The sequence below is a fragment of the Perognathus longimembris genome, chromosome 18, assembly GCF_023159225.1.
Source record: "Perognathus longimembris pacificus isolate PPM17 chromosome 18, ASM2315922v1, whole genome shotgun sequence".
NCBI classification, from domain to species: domain Eukaryota; kingdom Metazoa; phylum Chordata; class Mammalia; order Rodentia; family Heteromyidae; genus Perognathus; species Perognathus longimembris.
In genome coordinates, this window is record NC_063178.1 from 11494039 (window position 1) to 11519072 (window position 25034).

General features: G+C 41.6%; 1 protein-coding gene across 5 annotated transcripts in view; it reads right to left on the reverse strand.

The window, feature by feature from the left end:
• The window catches only part of Bend7 (BEN domain containing 7), a 75205-nt gene that overhangs the window by 29665 nt on the left and 20506 nt on the right, over positions 1–25034 (reverse strand). For all 5 annotated transcript variants that reach the window (XM_048367385.1, XM_048367384.1, XM_048367386.1 and 2 more), the window contains 4 exons: positions 23546–23848; positions 19456–19578; positions 14677–14948; positions 3516–3741 (listed from right to left, as the gene is read on the reverse strand). In XM_048367385.1, coding sequence (XP_048223342.1) covers positions 3516–3741; positions 14677–14948; positions 19456–19578; positions 23546–23848 — 924 coding nt within the window. The remainder of the gene's footprint in view (positions 1–3515; positions 3742–14676; positions 14949–19455; positions 19579–23545; positions 23849–25034) is intronic.

A 25034-nucleotide genomic window follows, 5' to 3' on the forward strand; every position in this document is an offset into this window, starting at 1 on the left:
TAAACCTTCATTGGCAATTTATAAGTGGTTACAAATTTCCGAGTGTTTTGAGGTCAATCAGTTATGAGAAGACATGAAGATATATGTTTAGTATAAGACTGTTATGTCAATGAAGTAAGACCAAATTCAAGATGAAAAACACAAAGCGATGCCTACTCACTCATCTGATATGTGATTGTAGAATCCCTACTCTTTAGGCTCTTCGTGGCATGGACAGAGGGAGGGAAAATGTTCCCTCTACCCCACAAGAGTTCAAAGATTAAGTATGAAATAAAGCTGACAGCAGGCAGATTAATAAGACAAAAGGTATATATACACAGGAAGAAAAGTAACAGCCCCAAATCCAGTGAGATGAGAAATTTACATAGCATACCTTCTTCATAGAGGAGAGGAAAAGGAAAGGATTCTGGAGAGAGGTGAGCAGACCCAAAGAACAGGTGTTAGTCTGTGACAAAGGCAGACCTCCAATGACTCCAGTCATTTGAGCTGATGCCGGCTGGTTCATGATATTCCCAGACAGCAGATTCACTGCTAATTTCATCTTGGAGGTTTTGTCTTAAGGTAGACAAAAGTTCAGAGAAAGCCCCTCTTGGCATTTGCAGATCCCCCGAGGCCTCGCTTGGAAGCAACTGGTAAACCAATGTGGCATATTTTGGAATGACTTATCTTCAACATTTCAAGTACAAGTAATAAAAGTATTTAAGACAACGCTTTTTCTTGAGGCTATTATACAGGCATAGGCCAGGTGAAAAACGCTGGCATTCCATATATCATTTTTTTCTAATGAAAAAGACAAACTGGCTGGCCACCGGTGGCTCACACCTGTAATCCTAGCTGCTTAGGAGGACAAGATCTGAGGATCCTGGTTCAAAGCCAGCTGGGGAAGGAAAGTCTGTGAGATTCTTATCTCCAATTAACCATCAGAAAGCCAGAAGTGGAGCTGTGGCTCACAGTGGTAGAGTACTAGGCTTGCACAGGAAAAAAAGACAGTACTCAGGCCCTGAATTCAAGCCCCATGACTGACGAAAAACAAACAAAAACTCGATCCTGATCCACATTCATACTTTGAATGATAAAGAAGATAGCAAAGGACAAATTATTTTCCAAGTAAGAGATCACAGAGGCCTTTTAGCTTTCCATACTGGTTTATACAAGCAGGTAGTATAATGTTTGTAATCAGAGAAAGAAACCAATATCAAAATATACATTTACAATTAAATACTGCAAGAGAATAAACAAATATAAAATCTTTGTTGGTTTAGGGTATTGATGGTATGTGGATAGATTGCTTAGTTATTGTATTGTTCTAATTGAATTTTAATGATAGGTTTAATTCAGTAACCAGAGAATTACATGGAAAATTTGAGTTCTTTGTTTTGAATAATCTGCTTTGCTATATACTCAGAGTAGGGGGTCTCACTGTCATTTTCATTTCTAGCTAAAGAGCAGAGCTCTGAAAAAATTAAGATGCATTCTCTACTCTGTTCACAATATACTTTTCAAATTCTTGTCTGATGCACAATCGTGATAGAAAATGGTAGAATAAGTCTCTTATCAGACTACTTACAATAATTCCCTCCCTCCCTCCCTCTCTTCCTTCCTAGTACTGAGATTTGCACTGAGGGCCTAGTGCTTGCTCAGCCTGCATGCTCTATTGGTGCTCTTCCACTTGAGTCATGCCTTTAGCCTGACTTTTTGCTTGTTTTGGAAACAGAGTCTTGTAGACTTTTCTGCCACGGCTGAAAAGTCAACTGTTAACCCATGGATTTCAGCTTCCTGAGTGGCTAGGACTGTAGGCAGGAGCCACTGGCACCCAGCTACAACCATCTATTTCTTTATCATATTGTTAAGGTAGCTCTTCTACATCATTAAAACACAACATGGTCATTCATAGCTCATTGATTTCCAAGTGCTTTTATGACATTAATATAGTGTTCTAAAAAATTAATTTCTGCGAGTATTTTAGAAAAGCAGCAACAGCCATGACCTGCTTGTTTTAGGAAGGCCCAGCCTCTTTAGATGTATACAGACCTTTCTTCACTCCAGCACAGCCTAGTTATATCATAGGCCATTTTTCAGATTCTGAAATTTTGTCTGTAGCTTCACTTCAGGCTGAATCAGTCTTTTCATAACTGTGTGATAAAGACTGTGCAATCTCTGTAGCTTTCCTTATTTAATACAATTCAACTGTCACTTTAAGTGAAAACATTTGGATGAAGACAGAAATTTCCCCTTACTGAAAGCTTATATCCTTCAGGCCATGAACAAGAGGTGTCTGGTACTTGCTAACTCCATTTAAAAATCAAATTATTTTGTAAAGTTAATTGTGAGTTTCAAAGTATCCTTTAAGCATGATTAAATTCCTACACTCATTCTGAAAGATAATGGGGAGTGGGTGGGGCGGGGGCGGGGGGGGGGGGGGTGGAGACACCGTGCTCTGAGCTGTTCCCCTTACTAGCCCTAAAATGGAGAACTGAGCCAGCCAGAAACAGCCTGGGTCTTAATTAAGGCCTGATTCCACACTTCCTTTCCAAGGTAGTTTAGATGTAAGACTTGAAGCACATTCCCTTTGGTCCTAACATTTAAGTACTTCTGTTTCCTAAGGTTACATTCATCAGCACCCTGAAGGACAGTGTACAGAAAAGAATGAGGTCGGGAATACGGAACCGGAGAGAAATGGAGACCCACGTGCTCATGTAGACCTGCCATGCAATGGAGTAAAAGAAAGGCAAGGGGGCCAGAATGGCTCTCCCACGTAGCCAGAATGGTGGCATGACACAGTCAAGGGTGACAGAATTAGCCAGAAATTTATGTGCATGCACAGTGTGTGGCTTTACGGTGGGTTCACTCAGATTTATAGTGACTTTAAGCTGGGCAATGGTGGTTCACACACCTGCAATCCTAGCTACTGAGGAGGCTGAGATCTGAGGATTACTGTTTGAAGCCAACCAGGGCAAGAATGTCCAAGAGAACTCTCACCTCCAATTAACAAGCAAAAAGCCACAACTGGAAATATTGCTCAAGTGGTGAAGTGCCAGGCTTGAGTGAAAAAACTAAAGGACAGCACCCATGCCCTGAGTCCAAGCTCTAGTACTGGCATAGAAATGAATGAATGAATAAATAAACTGACTTTAAATACAATGACCTGCTAGTACAGCTTCTGAAGTGTGGGAAAAAAGAGTTTAAAAGTAGCATTTTTCTTATTTATATTTTGATGGAATTCTGAGAGATTACTGAGAGGAAAAATACTTCACTTTAAGTCTAGTAGAGAATCTTCCTTTTGATTGTGCAGCAGATCAAACCGTCTCTGACAATATTATTTTTGACAACTTAAAATACAAAATTCTACTGCTATCTGGGATATTCAGTGGGAGAGCTCACTAAGAGCCACATGAATGGGCAAGTTGTCAAAGGCAAATTAAATTAGTTTTTTTTTAAATTATTATTTTAGCTGCATCCTAATGGAATGAAGGTAAAAAACAAAGACCTCATAAAAGAAAATGATGCAGACCAACCTTTTATTGCACCCACAATATTTTGGTCTAGTCCTTTCCGGTTGTCATTAAGTCCTCTTTTCCTCTTCCCATTGGGTAAGGAGTTAGCCAAAGTCTTGTCATCAAAGAATGCACACACCAGTTTTCTAAACAGAAGGCTTCCTGAGCGAGTGTAGTTTGATAATATAGAGTCCAGCTGAGATTTGGGCATAAACACATCAAAGCCTTCAGCAAGTTGCACTTCTGGCTACCAAAAGAACAGAAATAGTTCATTAAAAGCAAACTTTGAGGCATTTAACTTTGGGCATAAGTGTAACAAAAGTATTATTGAAATGTCCCACCATGCGTATAGATACAGTCTCAGTGTTCTGGTACCAGGATTTGCAATTTATAGAAACAATGACCAGTTATAAATTCACAAAACAAGATACTCGCATTGCAGTATTAAGTCATGTCCAACACACACTGGAAAAGCATGCCTGTCTTATAGCTAAGAAGGCTATAGTCACAGGTCATAAAATCCTACATCTATGAGGACCTGAACTTAATGTGCGGAAATCCCTCATTTTATAAATGCAGGAATGAAGGCCCAAAGACATCAGACCAAAAATGGCTTAAGAATAGACCCAGATGTGCTGGGTGCTGTGGGCTCATGCCTATAATCCTAGCAGCTCAGGAGGCTGGGATCTGAGGATCACAGTTGAAAGCCGGTGCAGGAAGGAAAGTTCGTGAGACTCTTATCTATGATTAGCCACCAGAAAACTTGAAGTTGTCCTGTGGCTCAAAGCGGTAGAGCACTAGCCTTGAGCAGAAGAGCTCAGGGGCAGAGTCCAGGCCCTGAGTTCAAGTCCCATGAACAGCGAAACAAAAACAAAAACAAACTCAGATGTGCTCAGCATGCTACCATTTATAGATCATATTCCCATCCCACAAGTGCCCCGCTCTCTCTGTGAGACTAGTAGCTTCATTGTGGACCCATTTCTCCCCCATCCCCTTTCCCACTGGAAAGCACATAAATAAGTAACATAAAATTAATAACAACAAGCAAGTGCCCCAGGCATTTCCAACCCACTCCCCACTCCTTACTTGTAGGAGGAAAAGCAGAAGCTACGTTCTAGAAAAGCCTAGAAAACTAGTTCCCTAGTCATACAGTTTCCCTGTCAGGGATTTCCTGTTATAAAAAGACCTACCAGAGGCCTTTCATCTTGGACTCTGTCGTAGTTACAAACCCAGAAGCACGCTGCATATTCCAGCAGCATACCACCTGTGTTTACAACTTGCCTTGCTGTGTTGTGACCTGCTTGCATGTTTTTCCTAACTCCTTCCTGCCTATGGAGCCAGCTACGTAGTCTCAATTACTACTGGTAATTTGACATCGGCATTTGGTTATCATTATTATGCTGCATTTTGTTATTTCTAGGGTCTGCCACATAGAAGGTGCTCAATAAATGCTTACTGAATGGATTAAATTCCATTAGTGATATGACCTGAACTACTGCTGTGCATTTTTATACAAACACAGTAGCTTTACAATGAAGAAACAAAATTAGTAATTATTTATGAGGAAAAAAAACAGAATGCCTCACTTAGAAATAAGCTGCACACACTATCAAAGCTCATTCTACAATCTCATCTTGATCACTTTTATAGACCTGATACTATAAAATCACACTAGAAATGTGAACATCTGGGATTAGTCTCTCTCCTAGAATACAAAAATTATTATTTGTTCTTCTGCTTTCAAACTGCTCAGCACACCAGTCAGAATGGACAGCACTCTGTGACACTCTGTTTGGATGACTGAGGATGGCTGGCTGGGTCTTCTCCCTCCAAAACGGAATCTGGGACTTAGATTATCCAGAAATTCATCTCATTGCTTGGCTTCACTTTGCCATTCAAGGTTTGCATTATAAATGCTTGGTAAATACAACTGTGAAAACAGCACTGTCAGATTCTCCCTCACTTTTGTGTCTTGCTGCTTTCCAGCTTAAAGTTCTGTAGCGGAGTTTGACAGGAGCTGGAGGCTGAATACCTAAGTCATAGCACAAGGCTGGTAATGTACCTGGCTCTAAAGGAAATGTCTGTCAAATGACTCAAAGTGGTCGCATGAGGACAGAGAGAGCGTACCATGAGAATCTAAGGAACTTCTACTTGGAAGTGCAATTTTATCTTGCACATTTTGTCAACTTTCTAGACGAGCTGGTTTTTGTTAAGTGCTCCTCTTATACCCTTGGAAGCCAGTAAAAAAAAAAAGAAAAGAAAAAAAGAACCCCCAAACCTGAAGTTTATCTACAGCTACCTGCAGGGCTAGGGCAAGTAGCTAGAGAGGAAGGAGAAAGGACTTCACTCAGCCTCACAACACTTGCTTTGATCCTGACACCACTCACCAAGTCGGAAACTGGCCACCTGTCTCCTGAGACACCCGGAGCTTCCCCTGTGGTCCTGCCAGGAGGACGGGCCCTGGTTTGAGCGATACTGACCTAAACGAGCCACCGTGCAGAGCTAGCCACGCCCTTCTTCACACACTCAGAGGATTTTCTACAAAGCATGCGCACTGCACTTTCCCCACTGAAGTTATTTAATGGACAGTTTGGCTTCTCATTAAGATGAATACTCTTTGGTATTCGGTGTGTCAATCACCCAGTTGGTGCCCAATAAATAAATAAATAAATGTGCTAGAATAAATAAATAAATAAAAGTGCTAGAAGCTACGGAACACAACCTAGAAATTCACTAGTGCGGATCCTGAGCTCTCTTGTCCTGGTATAAAAGAAGTAGTTGTGAGTCCCCCATGCAGCAGATGAGCCAGTGTGCCTGAACAGCCATGGGGGGTCCCCAAGAAGGGAACACTGGGTCAACACCCCTTACTAGGAGCCCTCGATGGGGAAGAATTCAAGGCTGGCTCTGTACTGAAACTTAGACACAACGTGGCAAGGAGGGCCACTGGAGAGGTACAAAGCAGCTTCACTTGCTGTTAGCTTTAGGCTGGACTGGCTACTGGGGGTGCAGGGGAAAGGGGACTCCAGCAACTCAGAAGGGGACTGAACAGTATTTTGTGGTTGTTGTGCATGTGCCAGTCTGGGGCTTCAACTCAGGGCCAGAATACTATCTTTTAGCTTTTTTGCTTCAAGGCTGGTATTCTACTGCTTAAGCCACACCTCCACTTCCAGCTTTTTGCCGGTTAACTGGAGATAAGAATCTCACACTTTCCTACCCTGGTTGGTTTTGAAGTGTGATCCTCAAGATCTCAGCCACTTGAGTAGCTGGGGTTACAGGCGTGAGCCACCAGCGCTGGCTTGGACAGCGTTTCAACAGAGCCTTGGGGAAGGATTCATGAGACAGCAGCACAGGTGCTGTGGTGAGACCAGCGTTGTGAATGAACACTTGGGAGAGTTCTGTTGTGGGCCTTCCTACAGCAAGGCAGTGCTGTGATTGCCAAGATGTTACCCAGAGCAGAAGTTCTTGCTGCTTTCTCTGCCACGTTCTATTCCTAGAGCAATACTGCTGCTTTGAATTGCTCTTGCCATGTCAAGGACTGGGAACCTAACCATTTGCAAGCACTTTACAAAGGAATAAAGGATCTGAACAGCCTGCGGCAATGGCCAGTGGCAGCTGCAAAGTCAGCTGCACTCTGCCTCTCCCTGCACGCTTCTCCCATCTCCCTTGAGGGTTTCTTAGCAGGCAGTGCCTGAGCACGGAGGCATGCTTACCAGGTGTCACATAGCATCCGTCCCTTAAACAAAAAGAGGGGTGCTGGGCACCAGGGACTCATGCCTGTAACCCAAGCTACTCAGGAGGCTGAGAGCTGAGGATCAAGGTTCAAAGCCAGCTGGGGCAAGAAAGGCCACCAGACTCTTATCTCCAATTAACCACCAGAAAATCAGAAGTGGTGCTGTGGCTCAAAGTGGTAAAGCACTAGACATGAATGACAAGCTCATGAACAGTGCCCAGGCCCAGAGTTCAAGCCCCACAACCAACAAAAAAGAAAAAAGTAAGCAAGCAAGCAAGCAAGCACGCGCGCGCGAGAGAGAGAGAGAGAGAAAGAGAGAGAGAGAAAAAGAGGGGGGAGGGGGTTATAGAAAACATCATGTTAATCTTGTTTTCACTATAAAACCTTGTGCCTTCTTCTATTTTATATATATATATATAGTTCATTACTACCTTATAAGGACCCACAACTATTTAAGAGCAGATCAAAACTCTTTCTGTAGCTGGATAACTACATTTTTTTTCTTTTTGTTTATTGGTCATCATTTGGGTGAGACCTCTCAGTTTACTAATGATAGTTATGTTCCAGATGTGTATCATTTAAAAACTAGACTTGCTATTTGATATTTAAACCAAGACAGCTAGCTAGAGCATTAATTTATGGATTCTGATTACAACCAAAAGGATATAACCTTTAAATCACACACTGAAATCCCACTATGGGGCTGCATCTGCAGGCCTGTCTTGGAGACTTCATGTACAACAATGTATCTATAAGTGCTGAATTTTCCTCCTCCAGTGTTATTACCTTATACCATGGTGAAGTTCTAGAGGAAAAACTATACAGTCCTGATGGCTCTTGAGTATGTCTCTAGATCCAGGTCTGCCACAGTAACTATTTTGTTTCTTTGTTTTGTTTTGATTTGTTTCTCACTCTTAGTCTCCCTTTACTTAGAAGTGTTTGGGATTAATGTCTAGTTTGGAGGAAGCAACCAACAAATCTCTGTGAGCAGATCAAATTACAAACTAAAGAAAAAAAACTAAGATACTTTCAGGATCACAGAACTGAAGCATACAGATAGTGAGTGGGCTCTGGGGATGAGAATGGCTAGTGCAATCTCAGACTAGCTCAGCACCAAGATAACTGGGGGGTGAGGAGGGAGAGGTAGGTTCTGCTGACTCTGGATAACTGATTGTGCCCTGAAAACTTGTAAAACAGAAGTGGTAAGAATGCTTAAAGGTTGTGAATTTAGTCCCATCATGATCCCTTACCTATACTTACTATTCAATTCGCAGCTTATTAGGTACATTTCTAAGACAATGAGCTTCAGCTTATAAAAAAGAGTTTTTTTAATGCACGAAAACCTATAGCTGATTTTGCTCAGAAATGTGATCTCCTTTTGCCTGGAAAAAAAAAACTAACATTGTTTCCTATAAATCAGGTCTGTTTCAGGCAGACTTTTTACCATTTATTAAATGCTATGAAAAGAACTTGGCCAATGAAGATGTGAGGCTGAGACCAATAGGCCGGCCTCTGATGGTGGCCCAGCAGTTAATGCTAAGCAGCCTAGGACAGATGTGGCCTGCAGATGTGGCAGAGCTGAGAATCCCAGAGTTGGAGCAGGAGCCTGCTGAATATGCTCCATCAAGATCAATACTGTCGGTGGGGGGGCTGCTCTATTTCAAGTGAAAAGTGCCCTTCTGAGTTCTATGAAAAATTAAGTGTAATAATTCATATGCTAGCATACATTTAATGTTGGATAAGCTAAAACTTACAAAAAACCATGAAAGATTCAATTCTCTACTGCTTATTTTGATAAAATTTCAGTAGAATAGTGTAATTTTAGAAAAGACAATTTGGTCCCTTGAAGCTGCTTCATGCCCTTGCACAATGAGAGAGTATAGTCTCTTAGACACGTGTTTGGCTTTTTTTCTTGTGAAGCATTAAATGAATGACTCTGAAGGCTCAGGCTTGATTTATGTTAGAGATAGTTGAGCCAAATGGACAGCAAGTAAGATTTTAACACTGCAGTCTAGAGTCTTCTTTCCTAACTTCACTGACACAGTCTGTCCTTGATCTCCAGGTAGTGAGGTTCTGATTTTCCTGGTTCCCAGAAATACTTTCTGGCTTTCTGTACAAGAGATGATGCCCACAATACTGCAATTATTGTTTGTAAAGCTCCCCCAACAACTTCTCCTTGAGGGGCATAAACTAGTTTAATTTTCTCAGTATGCCCTATAAAATATTGATATAATGAACATTTATGGAGGTCCCTGGATAACACCATATACGGACTTTCTAATTTAACAGTCACCCTATGAAATGGCTAACATTTATTATCCCTGGTTTGCAGATAGATAAACCAAGGGTCAGAGAGATTAAACAACTTGGTTAAAGCCACCGAAGGAACGTGTAATGGAGCAAGGCTTTGAACTTAAGCAGTCTATGCTAGAATCTCATATCTCACCTAAACATTCCTTCTGTTTCAATGAGCTAATGTATAAATAGAAACTCCCTTGTTTGATTGGCCTTAGTAGATCCAAAGAGATCATTTCATCTACTGGGACACAGAGCACTTGGTTGTGAAACACATGAAAAAAAAAAAGAGTTAAATACTATATTTAAGTCTGAAATTTGCTTGGGGGTTTCTACCTTAGCTTCTGTGTAATTTAGGTTTGAATTTTTTCTATGTGTTAATTTCAAAAGGGTCATATAGTCATGCCCTCAAAGCAAAACACTTCTGGCTACCTCCTTCCCCAAAGCATTATTTGTTTACATGCATCTGTTGGTTCATACATACAGGTACATTTTCCTAATGTGTACACTTGTTCCTATAAAGGTACTTAGATTGTATCGCCAATGATAAAAAGAATCAACACTTCTTACCGACTGCTTAAAACATGCCAGGCACTATTCTAATTGATTTATACAGTTTCATTTATGTCTTCCAATAGACCAACTCCCCGAGGAAAGCCTTGGTATTGCCCCATCGTATAAGGCGAAAGCTGAACAGGAGTGGCAGGTCCCTTGCTCAGGGTCGCACAGCTTTAGGCCTAATCAGCAGCCCAAGCACACAGCCCGTCTCCTTAGCACTCCCTTCTCCTGAAGAAACTTCCAGGGAGACAGCATGAACAGCCACAGCCTTTCCACTCAGTTCTCTTTCATCCAGTCATCACCCTAGAAGCAGTTACTGAGTGTCCATCCCAGACAAGTGCTAGAATGGGCATCCAGTCTTTCCCACAGTGACATCCCCACCTCTTCTGGCCATGTGAACTTGAGGCCTTCCTATAAGAGGCACTGAGAGGGAGAGAGCTCAGAGTAAGGATTAAACGGGATCACTTCTTATGATGGGACAATACATTTAAAATGTTAGGACATATTTAGAATTTTATTACTATTCATATATAGTCTCCACTCTTAAGCTGGAGTAGAAGAATAGGAAATCACCTAAGTTATTACAAGGTAGTATAGAACGTTCTATGTCAGATTAGAGCCTTAAAGATGGTGGTTGAGAACAGAAAGGAGGAGCCAGAAAAGAATAAGTAACTGGTAGTTAGGATTGGGGGGAGGGGGAGTCCTACCCGAAGGCTAGAACTAGACTCAGTTCTTCGTAAGTTTATTTGCAGATTATTTTGTCATTTGCAGATTAAGCAAATTAATATATACTGAGCACCTTCTAGGTGCCAGGCACTGCAACAGAAATCTCCAATATGCTGTATATCATTTAGAGCTCCCCAAACGGAGGGACTGACATTCCTGTGGCTTCTCTCCAGAGCTTACTTGCTCTTCTGTGTTGGAGCAGGGACCATCCTTAGGAGTCTGAAGATGGGATACACACACATTTGTGTTTGTCACAGTGTAACAAGATGAACAATACATTGCAAGTTTCTGAAAAAAAAAAGGGAGTAAATTTTTTAAAGGTAAAAACTACAATAAAGCAGCCTGGCACTGATGGCTCACACCTATAATCCTAACTTTTCAGGAAGCTGAGCTCCAGAGGATTGAGGTTGGAAGCCAGCCTGGGCAGAAAAGTCCTCAGGCTCCACCTCCATAAAAATAAATGAATAAATAAACCACCAAATATCCAAGCTGGGGGTGTGGCTTAGGTACAGACTGACAGCTAACAAGCATATGGTAATGGGTTCAGATGCTGGTAATGGCAATTTTCAAAGAAAAGGCAGGCTAGGAATATAGTCTCGTGGCAAGAGTGCTTGCCTCTCCTATACATGAAGCCCTGGGTTCAATTCCTCAGTACCACATATACAGAAAAGGCCAGAACTGGCGCTGTGGCTCAAGTGGCAGAGTGCTAGCCTTGAGCAAAAAGAAGCCAGGGACAGTGCTCAAGCTCTGAGTCCAAGGCCTAGGACTGGCAAAAAAAAAAAAAAAAGTTTAAAAAAAGGAAAGAAAAGGCACTAAAGCATAGGTTCAATGGCTGCATTTCTGTGTTCTGAACACTAACCTACCCCCTGTGATCTAAGAGCTGAAGGGACATTTTGAGGATACAAAACTCCCTTTTCCTTCCCACCAAGAGTGAAAAGCCAGGTTCCGCTCCTGCTCTCCTTTTGACAGTTAAATGCCAGCTTGCAGTCAACCTAGTTTTGCAGGACAGAAATCGGGGCTTTGCTTCCCAGACTGTCCCTTCTCTAGTCCCCATGACTGGCCCTCACTCCACCTGCTCTCAGGGATACATGCAGCCTCTTGCGTGACTGACTCAGACATCTTTCTGCTGTTCCCCTTGACGGGTGCATCTTCTCCCCAGCTAGCCATTATGCACTGCAACTACTCTCAGTCACCGGCAAGATCATCCCTTGGCTTCAACCCTGCAATGGCTCCCCAGTGTCCACAGTCTGACAGCCTCAGCCTGCCAGACATATCAGGGCTTTCAGGGCTTTCATCCTACATCAGGCCTCATCCTATTCTTCCCAAGGCCAGTGGTCCACCTGCCCAATCCTATGGCTTTGAACACGATCCTTCCAACACTGAACTTCTCAGAGCCCACCTTCTCATACACCATTCCCTTCTGCTCCTATTTTGTCCCCCGTTTCATAGAGTAATTGCTGTAAAATGATAGGCATTATTTCCTCTGGGCTTCTCCTCGAGTTTTCAAAGACTCATGGTTAAGAAATGATCAGGAACTAGAAAGGTACCTGAGTTTGGACGCCTTGGCAGCCTTTTACCTGTGGGAGTCACCCCCATCCCCCACCCCTTCAGCCCTGGGGACTTAGCACGTTCTCTTCATGCAGACTCAGTTTCTGTTGAAGGGATAATCATGTAGCTGCGGAATAATGTAAAGATAAAATCCATATAGGGTTTGTTTTTTTGCTTTTCTTTTGAAGTATGTTATTCTTCAAAGACAATCGGCACCCATGATTTCATGGACAACTCTGAATGTGCGTAACCAAATTTCCTAGCTCTTGTTAGCAAAATCAGTTGTGACTAAGAGAAGTTATTGTTATTTAACATATAAATAAACTTGTAATACTGACATTAGTAAAGATAATAAAAATTTTATTTAACTCTACTTCACAAATGTACATGCGGCATTAATCTGACCTTTTTACAACTTATCTCTAAAGTACATTTGGAGCTTCAGAATAAGATGGACCAAGTTGAGATGTTGGCATTAGACAAACCCATGTAGAAAATGTGTTACAAAACTCAAATGATGACTCCTAATATGGTAATGCGTAGCAGAGAAGAATGCAAATAAAATCTGCAGAAAAATAGGAAAGTGTGACGACAACTGATTAAGATTAAATGTACTTTGTGTAATCATTTTCTTTGTTTCTAAATACATGATCTCCCTGGGACTGGAATCAGGCCTTAACTGCAGCAATAATACAATTCCGTCAAATGAACAAACCATTCCAGGATAGAATTTATCATCTTAATTATATATATATATATATATATACACACACACACATATATACATACATATACATATATACATGTGTGTATATATACCTACATGTATGCATACACACACACACATATATATATACACAAACACACATACACACACTTCTTTTGGGAACTACTGGGGATTAAACTTGGCTTTTTTGCTTGCCAGGCAAGGCATTCTAACAGTTGAGCCATGCTTTCAGCCTCTTTTTAAGGTAGAGTCTCCCTTCATGCCTGGTCTGGCCCAGGCTGTGATCCTCCTACTCGTACTTCCTTGTATCACTAGGTGGGCAGGGGTGTGTTGCTGCTCCCAGACATTGTGTTTCCCCTGTAGCTAGGAACACCAGGGACATACCAACACATTTAGCCATTGGTTGAGATGAAGTCTCACAAACTTTTATGTTCTGGACTGACCTTGAACTGTGATCCTCTATCTCCATCTTGCAAGTAGCTAGTATTAAAAGGCTTAAGTCACTGCATTGGCTTTAAGTTATTTTCTTTTCAGAACATCGTAACAGTTGTAGATTAAAAAAAAAGTCAAACGAAAAATGCACCCGAAACACCAAGGATTGGATAAAAGTTCAAATGACTAGTCTAAAAAAGTCACAAGATGGTTATTTTTCTTGCCTCCTCTTATTATATGTCTTCCTACAACTCCAAAGAGAATACTTAAACACACACACACACACACACACACACACACACACACATACACACACACACAGCAATTTGTTTCTTACTTCAAGTTTAACTGGTAGAGCCAAAGTCCTACCCTATATCAGCCTGTGGGAGTTCTCATCAAGATTCACATCCCATGTGATCTGATAATAACGGATCACTCAGTTATATTTATTTTAAGAACTCCAACAAGTTGGGGTTCACAACGATGTAAATGTACTCAGATAAAGATATTGCAAACAGAGTATGTAACTGCAAATATAGCACCTCATGATAGAAATTCGCTTATGGTCCTATGACTATAAAACAGCAAGTCAGATAAATATCTCAGATGGAATCCAACATCGCAGACTGCAGCAACATTCTGGCTATGATATTAAAATAGCAAACCTTTGCAGAGCGTTAACCTATCATTACACGGAGTCAATGGCATGGCACTGCCACCTAATTAGCAGTGTAGCTTGCATCTATAAAACAGAATTAGCACTACTGCTCCTTTTTTATTATTAGTTTATGTTTCTAGGAAGGTATGACCTTATCTGTATGCTTCTGCTCACTTATGCCCATCCACAAAGGATTTAATTATATTCTTTTAGTTTTCTATATTGAGGAAATTGAAAACCACCACTCCGAAATTAAACATGTTAAAGAAATTAGTAAGCAAATTATTTATGCCATTACCCAGCTACTTCCAGAGATACAGGATGGGAATATGTTTGAATAAATAAGGCATGAAGTTTTCCAAAATGAAAGTTCTAGGCAAGGCAATGATGACTAGTCTTTCCTCTTTCTCACATAAAGTCTCTTAAGTTGTCGAGCCAGAAGTAACAGGGTTAAATTCCTGAAGGTTATATCAGTTACTGTCAGCAGCCAGAAAAAACATCAACTTACATCTGAGGAAGGCGATTCGAGAACAATGCCAAATCCCAGAACGTGGCTCTCTTCAGTGGAGGTGGGCTGGGAGGTTGGGAGTCCCGGCTGTGGCTCTGAGGCCCCAGTTGCTGGTTTCTTCTCAATTTCTAACACACTGGCCTTCTGTTTCTCAGTAACAGCTTCCATGGGCTTTGGGGCCAATTTTCTCTTTTTAGTTCTCTTGCGTGAGACAGCAGTTCGCTGGGAGCATATAAGGGAAATTGGGGGTTGTTGTCTGTTTTGAGTTCCAACTGTGGACAATAAACACAAATATGGTACAGGCACTTGTGTCCGAGGAAAACTTACCCTGGTCCATCTCTGTGATTTACGAATTGACACAGTAGTTAAGCTTTGTCAAGAATGAAGCACCCAACCATTATGGAAGTTTGGAGGTTCCTCAGATAAACTAAACATAGACCTCCCCAATGAGTCCAGCCATAACACTCTTACCCATATGGTAAGTCAGGATATGGTAAAGCCGCTTGTACAACCATGTTCACTGCTGCACTATTTACCACAGCTGAGTTACGGAAAACAGCCCAGATGTCCTTCAATGGACAATGGATCAAGAATTGTGATAATAGATACCCAATGGAATTTTACTCCTCCATCAAGAAAAATATTATATTATTTTCAGGGAAATGGATGGACCTGGGAAAAACTATGTTTAGTGAAGTCACGCCCAGAGAGACAAGGGATGCAAGTTTTCTCTCATATGTGGATGCTAGGCCCAATTTATTAAATATAAATGAAAACATACATGTGCACATGTATTCGAAAAATATATGCAGGGGAGAATTCCAATGATGTAACTCCTTTGAACAGCTAACTTTCAGCCTAACAAAATGAATACCAGGAAGCTGGTACTTGAGGTGTATATGTTGGGAGAGTAGGAGACTTTGAGGTCAAGGGGAGAGGTTGAGGTTTAGACAAAGAAGGAAGGGTGGGCAAATGCAGTCATAATATTCAATGTACATATGTGAAAATGAGGGGATGGGTTGGGAGAGGTAAGGAAGAATGATGAAAAGGATGACATAGATCATAGTCATAACTGAAAATGGAACCTTTCTGTACAAATATTTAAAAGGTAGTAAAGTTATAATAATAAAAAAGCAAAATTGAGGGAAAAAAAGAATGAAGTAGCCCAGGGTAAATCTCACTCAGGACCCCAAGGTTATCAAACGCAGCTCAGGGCACTTGAAAGTCCTAACAGCCAAGAACTCCCCATAGGATAAGCCCAGAAGACCTAACAGAAGACCCGCTACTGTGGCTCCAACAGAGGGCGGGGATTGAGAGACAGGAGAATAGCTCTGAGCAGGGCTCCTCAATCATGTGACAGTTGAATGCAAGAGAACTGTAGAACGTAAATTGATGTAGGTGTCCATGCTTTCTAGAATGCCCATTTCAGGGATAGTCTCACTATCATTTGAGAGGTGAAATGATCAGTTGCTAACAATCTACAGATGCCAAAATTGATAAAGATGGAATGATGATGTCTGGGTAAGGCGATCAACAGATATAGCTTGGAAAGTTTCTTTCTAGGACAGGGAAGTGTGTTTATGTGTGTGGGAAACCTGTGAGTTATGGAATCTGACCCAGCAACTCCTCCTTCATCAGTTACTATCTAATCAGCTATCTCCAGGGCGCCAGCTCATATGGTATTAGAACAGGCTACTTGTGTAAGACTTCAGTTTTCTAGCTGAGAAGTAAGAACAATATAGTTCTCTAAGTCAAACAAACGTAAAATCTAGAAGCAGTTTGAGTTCTGAAGATGCAAAGAACAGTACCAGGACTAGGCACTATAACTGAAGATACCCTTAAAGAATCCAAGATGGCAAGCTTAGCTTTTTACTAGTGTACTCCAGGAAGTAATGTTGGATAAGCATTTGGAGCTATTCTAATACATTGCACAGGGAAACACAGCATGAATTTGTGTTTGATCTCATGCATGGATACGGTTCCCTAAAAATGACCACAGATTAGATCTATACCACCTCAAATGTCTATTTTTTTTCGTAAACAAGAAAGGAACCTACAAACCTAAGCCAAGTGTTACAGTGATAGTTTTTAAACGCATGAACATAGGTCAACCTCTCTATTTCCTATCAGTATGAGAATAAACATTGTTTATACTTTGATCCTGACAATTTCATTTCCAGACTGGAAACTAATTTACAAGTTGTTTAATCACTCAGGCAATCGTAATTAGTCTCTTTCCTTACTCTGGAGCTTTGAAGAACACGTCAAAGTTTTAGCCCACCCCAGACTAAATGAACTGGAGTGTCCAGGCGTGGGGGTGTCAGGATTGTTCTAAAGTTCTCCACAGTGCATCTCTGCTCAGATGCAGTTGAGGGCGTCTCTCTGAGTCCTGTGTTCTAGTTCAAGTAAAGTCTATGTCCAGTTCCCAGAGTCCAATGGACCCCAAAGCAATGTTCAAGACCACCTCGCTGCAGTTCTGCTAAACCTCACTCTTTCAAGTGGTAAATAAAAGTGTTTTTGGTTTAAAGCACACAGGGACTATTTGAGTTTTGCTTCTTTTGCAAATCCAGACCGAGACTATATCTTATATCCAGATCTTACTGTTTGATCTTATTCCTTCGTCTTTCTTTAAAGGTGAAACCTCCAAAATATAGTTTAAATCTAGGTCTTAAAGGCAATAAACCTTAAGTAAATCTGCCCGTGTAACACATTTTTTAAGTTTAAGAAAATTAAAGGAGAATAATTTATTCAGTTTATCCTTTATACTATCCACAGCTCTGGAATCATTTACATCTCTAATCTGCAAAAGGTTCACAAGAGAAAACATGGTGACAAAGTGGCATTTACTTAATAGATTCTAAAAGGATTTACATGGCTGCAATTTGTAGTCTGCCATTTCAGTAGTAAGGAGCTTAAGTAATGAAATAAATCATTACAGTTTCATATGCATATTTTCTTAAGTGCTAGCAAATTCTCCCACGGAGGGAGGCATCCATACAGAATCAAGCAACCTTTCTTTCTAAGGCACTTGTTTAGGAGATGGCAACCTCTGTCAGGTGAACAGGAACACGAATTATTGTGGTAGAACGAGGTAAGTCGATGATGCTTACTGACCTGAGCAAAATGCTTATTTTTGCCTTAGGATAAGATCCAATTTAGTATTTATTTTAAAAGATGCAGCATTCCAGAAAGCCTTTAACTCACTTGAATGTGATTTTGGATGGCTGATAGGTCTAAGAATTAAGCTCTCTTTTTAAAATTATTTTTTAATTATCTTTAAGTAGTTATACAGAGGGATTTCATTTCAACATGTCAATTTATGAATACAATGCATCTTGATCAAAGTCACTCCTATCATAATAAAACTTTTTTTAAAAAAATCAAAATCCCATCACTAAATAATAAGATTTTACTAGAACTCCCTAAGTGGCACCCAGAACAATTTCTGAGGGTAAAAGGCCAGTCATAAATGGCCATTTTTCTATTTTTCTGCTTTACTGTAACTGTCATTAAGCATCACTGTCCCCATATGTAGAGAGGAGTTTTCACATAATGATCTATTGCTCCTTGTACCTGTGATACCAAAGAAGATGAATAACTAGATGAACACTTTGACTTTCAGACTTCTGAAAGTCAAATGCTACCTGGTCTTTAAAACACCATTAATGATGTACTCATCACCTGACTCCTTCGTATAGCACATCATTTTATTGAAAATGATTTAAAACAACACGAATGAGATAGCTTATACCTGCAAAATGAACTTACATTGGCTATCTCCTTCTGACTTGAAAAGCAAGCCTTGTGAATTAGATATAAATACTCAATTTCCAAACAAGAATCTGAAGGCTCGGAAGTTATGCTGCAGTGCTGCGGGCACTGGTGACTCACACCCGTAATCCTAGCTACTCCTCCTCAGGAGGCTGAGATCTGAGGATCGCGAGTCCAAGCCAGCTCAGGGAGACAAATCCTAGAGACTCGTTATGTCCAATTAATGAGCAAAAAAGAAAAAATGGAAGTGGAGTTGTTATTAAAAGTGGTAGCCGGGTGCCGGTGGCCCATGCCTGTAATCCTAGCTACTCAGGGAGACTGAGATCTGAGGATCGTGGTTCAAAGCCAGCCTGGGTGGGAAAGTCTGTGAGACTCTTATCTCCAATTAACCATCAGAAAACTGGAAGTGGCATTGTGGCTCAAGTGGTAAGAGTGCTAGCCTTGAGCTGAAGAGCTTAGGCACAGTGTCCAGGCTCAGAGTTCAAGCCCCATGACTGACCAAAAAAAGTGGTAGTGCACCAGCCTTGAGCAAAAAAAAAAACCTAAGCAAAGGCAAAAGACGCTGAGTTCAATCCTCAGTGACAGCGTGGTGGGTGTGTGAAGATGGGGTGGGAGGGAAGTCATCCTGTTAGGAGAGGAGAAACTGGGTGACCAATCCCCCTTCACCTCAACCCAATGCTGAGCCTGAGGCTCAGCACTGCACCTGCTCACATCTTCCAATGTCTTCATCAGTGAAGCTGGCATTCCTCAAAGGCCCTTCTAAGTCAGATATCCCAAAATTTAATTAACTGACATGCGTGAAGTACCAGAGAGATCGTGTGACATAGTGAGAACGTGTACCTGTGAGTGGCATTGGGACAACGTAGAATGTGTGATTTTAAAAAAAAAGGGGGGGGGACTGCAGAAAATTCAGAGAAAGTGGATATTTGAAAAGGCACAATAAGACAGCAAGGTGGGAAAAACCAAAGCACAAGGCACACCCCAAGTGAAGATGTCAGATCTTTGTACCTGCTTGGATTTGCATCAATTTCCTCATGGTCTTGAGTTCTTGGAGAATGGCTTGTAATGTTGACTGGCAGTTACAAGTACAGCAGTTTGATTCCACTGACGAGTTCACCACTGGAAGGTCTCCTAAGCATGAGAGAGAAGAGAATGACACGCTCCCAACCCCCACACAAGTAATAAAAGGGAAGAAAAAAAAAGAGATGGCACCTACACAGGAGTTTGAAACACGCGCAATTATTATCAGGCTGTGCCTAAAGAAAATGTACCTGATAATTGTCACAACCTAAATTTTGGGGTCTGATTTTACCTAATTACCCAGGATTATGCAGCACTAAGGTACATGCTGTGTCACAGGTGGTAGGATGTGTGTGAACACACAAACACACATACGAAATGTCTGGCCACAGCAGGCTGCCTACTTTAAGACCGGCCCATCTCCATAACAGTATTCTAAAAATATAATCATCACACCCATATTAGTTTGCACAAAAAATTAATTTTTAAAAAAAGCACTCACAACAGCCTTACTGAATAACCGGTGGCTGTGTATGTATGTTATCAGAATCCACATTGAGAATTGAGTCTCAGTATTCTAGAGAATTTTAATATTAAGCATGTTATTTCAAAAATGAAGAGCTGTGAACATCTGGAAACTTCCAGAATCCTGTCCATTGATGGGGGGAAAAGCAGGAAGCAGCTAGGAGAGGACTTCACTGGATAGATCCGAGTACATTGGTGGGCTGCTTTTCTCCTTCCCCATCCTCTAGCCATACTTCATACTTTTCCTCACAATTGTCTCCTTTTCACCTGTTTAAGTTTAATGTACTTCCCTTAATTCAACTATTCTACTCTGTATCCCTTCATGTAAGTTCTTGGAATAAAATAGCACATTTGGAAAAGCACTCTTCTAACAGCCCTGTCTTCTCTAAGTGTTAAGTTTAAGGGACAGCTACTACTTAAGTTTTTGGATAGGTGGGCCAGGTATGTTTAAAGATTTTGTTCCAACAGTACATTTTATTATATACATGGGATTGTAATTTAAATCCTATAATACTCATTATTTATGATTATCCCAGAGAAGTTCACCACAGCAAAATGATACAATACTTATATATAATGTTTCTTTTGTTTTGTTTCTGTGTTGGTCCTGGGGTTTGAACTCAAGGGCCTGGGTGCTATCCCTGAACTGATTTTTGCTCAAGGCTAGCACTCTACCACCTTAGCGACAGCTCTACTTCCTGCTTTTTGGTGGTTAACTGGAGCTGAGAGTCTCATGGACTTTCCTGCTTGGGCTGGCTTCAAACCACTGATCCTGAGATCTCAGCCCCCTGAGTAGATAGGATTTCAGCTATGAGTCAACAGTGCCTGGCCAAGATAATGTTTGAAGTTGCACAGTTGTTTACTTTCAAAAGGGGAGTAAAGGAAGATTATAACTTTATAATTGCAAATTATACAAGGCAATACTGAGGTAGTCAGTTACATCCTTGAGCAATGAGGAGTTGGGGGTCCAGTCCCCCTTACTAATCCCCTCTGCAGCTGAAAAGTCACGTTTAACTTTTGACTCCTGCAGTGGCAACAGAAAAAGGCTGAAAAACTATTCCTTCACTATTACTCCCTCAATTTTATGTAGTTATGATTAATACTGTTTTTTGGTTTATCTTTTTCCCAACTGTAAATGGGATACATAATAGTCTACAAGTGTGTGGTTGGTTTTGATGAACTGTAATTTTGGGTGGTATGGGGGCTTGAACTTGACTTCACCTTCGCTACGCTAGTCCTCTACTCCTGAGCCATGCCTTCAGGCCTGTTCTTCGCTGGACATTTCTGAAATAGGATCTTGTTTCCTGGGCAGGCACGTACCTGAGCAATGGTCCACCTACTTGAGGTATCATCACTGGATCCCAGATATGTGCCACCTCACTTCCCTTTGGGGAGATGGAGGCTTCTGGACTTGTCTGCTGGCTGGCCTGGAACTGTGATCCTCCCTACTCAAGCTTCCCAAGTAGCTATGATTATAGGTGGGAACCATGTGCATCCAGATCCATTTCATTTTTTAAATTTTTTTTACTTAAATTTTTTTGTGCCAGTCCTGGGGCTTGAACTCAGGGCCTAGGCACTGTACCTGCGCTTCTTTTGTTCAAGGCTAATCCTTGACCACTTTAGTCTCAGTGCCACTTCCAGCTTTTTCTGTCTGTGTGGTACTGAGGAATCAAACCCAGGGCTTCATGCATGCTAGGCAAACACTCTACCACTAAGCCACATTGCCAGCTATTCCTGAGATGCTTTAGCTCAAGGCTAGCACTCTACCACCTGAGCCACAGTGCCACTTCCACTTTTTTTTTTCTGAGTAGTTTATTAGAGATAAAGTCTTATGGACTATTCTGCCTGGGCTGGTTTCGAATCTTGATCCTCAGATCTCAGTCTCCTGAGTAGCTAGGATTACAGGCTACTGGTGGGAGCCACCAGTTCCAGCCCAACTTGAAATTTTAATAAATCATTTATATATATTCTATAGTGAATGACAAAATAGACTATTAAGTACATATATTTTGTTCATTCACAACATACTTAACTTTAAAACTTTTTTTCACTATTTCTAGGCTGTGAGATTCATCTGCAAGTTTGCTCAGATTTTCACAAATCACAAAAGAAATCCTCCACTATGAATCTGTACAGCTCAAACCTGTGTTGTTCAAAGGTCAACTGAACAGAACGCATTTTTTATTGACAGTGTGGAGGAAATAATCACAAAAAGGTCTATTTTCAAACTTCTATGGAGAGCTCAGCTTGTGGCTTTTATGAACAGGAACACTTCTCCACCATCTTCGCTGTGTCCTGGAATTGAGAACACCTGTTACCCCAAAGTTCTCTTCCCACCAACTGAAAGGCATAAAGGCGTTTTACTTCTGTCTTTCCACGTCAGCAGAATTACGGAGCTTTAGACACTATTCCTAGGCGTTATTTCTAAGTACTCTCTTTATGGTTTTTAGAGGACAAAACCAACCCCTCAGCTCGTTATAAATCATTTTCTAATTTTAAAGAGAACAGACTTTTTTTTTTTAATGGAGAAGCCTTTAAAGAGCCATCTCCCTGTAACCTGGAAGCATGCCAGCATGTGAACTTGATATTGGCCTTGGTAATACTGAGAGGAAGAAAAGTCACTGCCCATAGTGGGCCCCTCACTGTCTCATTAGAGTCTCAGGATGGCTTTTCTGGTCCCCGAACCAGTTACACTGAATTGTGTTTAAACAACAACAACAATAACAATACATCACTGGTTCTCTTTTTCTTGAATGATTTAAAATGAAAATAAAAAGAAGCACATCCTTAACTTTTCAAGGAAGCTGAAAAAAATCTTCTTTTTTCCTATCGGTCTGTGAAAACTATAGGCGGGTACATCTGTATGTAAGTTATAAAATAAATAACATCTAACATATCAGCTGGAAAATTAATATGACTAACAAAAGCATAAAAATTTCTTTTAAATTTTGAGAAAAAAAAAAAAGGTCATTCCCGCCTCCCCCTCCGTAACACACAAAGACTTCAAGGAACGTTTTCTTTAAAGGAATATTTCTCAGTGCTAAGGAAGTTCTAAAACATAATCTTTTGACCCAGCATGGAACGAAGGGTTAAAAGAGGGATACTATGAGATGCAGGTGGTGAGCTCTTCCTCTGAGAAGTCTTCAAATGATGGAGCAGAGGAGGACTGGACAGCGGGACATGCAAATACACACATCCCACCAGAAGCTTCCTGCAGGGCTGAAGAGTCTTTTGCTGTCCCAATGTTGAGTTTTTTATGACAGTAACATTTGTACTGGCAGTTGACAACTTTAACTTCTCTTAAAGGACTGACATTGCCACTGGAAAACTCTCTATGCCTAAATAGACCTGCCATCTTTCCTGATTTTTCAGTTCTGGGCTTTGGGCACACTTCAACTTTATGTCTTTCCCTGTCTTTTAAAAATAACTCAATGAAGGTCGGTATGAAGGAAGAGGTTTCATAAACAGATCTCGAAGAACAGTGTTTGGGAACAAAATAAAGTACAAGACAATGCCCAACACATGCACCCTAAACACCCGATGAGCATCCTACCGTTGGAGCTCACAGCAACAGGGGGCTGACTCTGGAAGGTCCTAGAACGGGTGCCATACTGTCCTGAGAACTGCCCACTTTGGGGTGGCAGCTCATTCCACGCGCCGCGGGGAGGGGGGTGGAAGCCCTGTGGGGGCTCGGTGGAGGAGTTCAAACGTGGAGGCCACACAAAATCCAAATCCTGAGGCTCTTCTTTTAATTTTTCTCCTTCTTTGCCAACACGCTGGTATATCCTTCCGGTGCTATCATTCAATAATCTTCTCATCCCTGTAATTTGTTTTTTAATTTCCATGCTTTCATCTCCTAATGGAAACAGGGTCAAAGTTAGCACTGTAAATTAACAACAGAACAGGGCAGTACAGTAACTCCTTCCCCCCAAAAGAAAAAAAATCAACCGATTAGAAACAAACGACACAAAACAATCCTTTGGAAATGGGAATAACTGCCGATTCTGTAAACATCATTAATTCACAAAAATTAAAGTTGGGAAAAGCTGTTCTGAAGATATCACGCATGATGCTGGCATATCTGTATTTTAATCTTTTCCGGCCATGTTCTCCGAGGATCACAGAGCTTTCCTTCATGTGTCACTGGAGACCAATTTTCAGTTCTTTCCTCTCTGGAAGTGTTTCCTGAGTGAGGGTGTGGTAAGGAGGCCAAATGAGGCAGAAGACAAAGGGAGGGACTAGAGGCGTGGAGTCCTCCGCTCATGGGACGGAGCTCAAGGCCAGGCTGGTAACACTCTGGCTCACTTGTCTGTTAGCTTCAGTGCCACACAGCACCTCAGGAGCAGCCGTCCTCTAAGATGGCACACTGGGGGTGCAGACAGAACTTTCAGGGAGAATAACAGGAGAAAGACCTACTGGGTGTCTGTGTGGCATGCAAGGAGGGCTCTGCCTTTCTAAGAGCCCTAACTCACATCAGTCCAGTGATGGGGCAGGGATACCTACTCCACCAGGTAACGGGCTGGAGGAGGCCAGCGGGGAGGAGCTGCTGCCCTTACCTGTAACCCGGTCCACCCCCAGGATCTGTGCCATACACACCACTGCCGCCTCCTCCACGTCACCAACCCCGTAAGGTCATGCCAAAGGTAACGGCTGTTTACATATCCCGCTCCACCCACCTACACTGACTTCCTTTTACCATCACACATTTTTTGTGGGGGTAGGGGAAGGTGGTACTGGGGCTTTGAACTCCGGGCTTTGTGCTTGCTACACAGGAATTCTACCGCTTAAGCCATCACTCCATCTCTTCTGTTTTTGTTATTTTTGAGAGAGGGTCTTGCGTTTAGGTCTGGGCCACACTTGCCCATTAGAGCTGGGATGACAGGCATGTACAACCACACCTGGCTTTTTCTGTGGAAATAGGGGGGGGGGGTGTCTTATGAACATTGTGTCCAGAATAGCCTTGAATCATGATCCTACTGATAGTAGCCCCCCCCCACAAGTAGCTAGGATTGTAAGCTACCATGCCTGGCCCCTCCTAACAA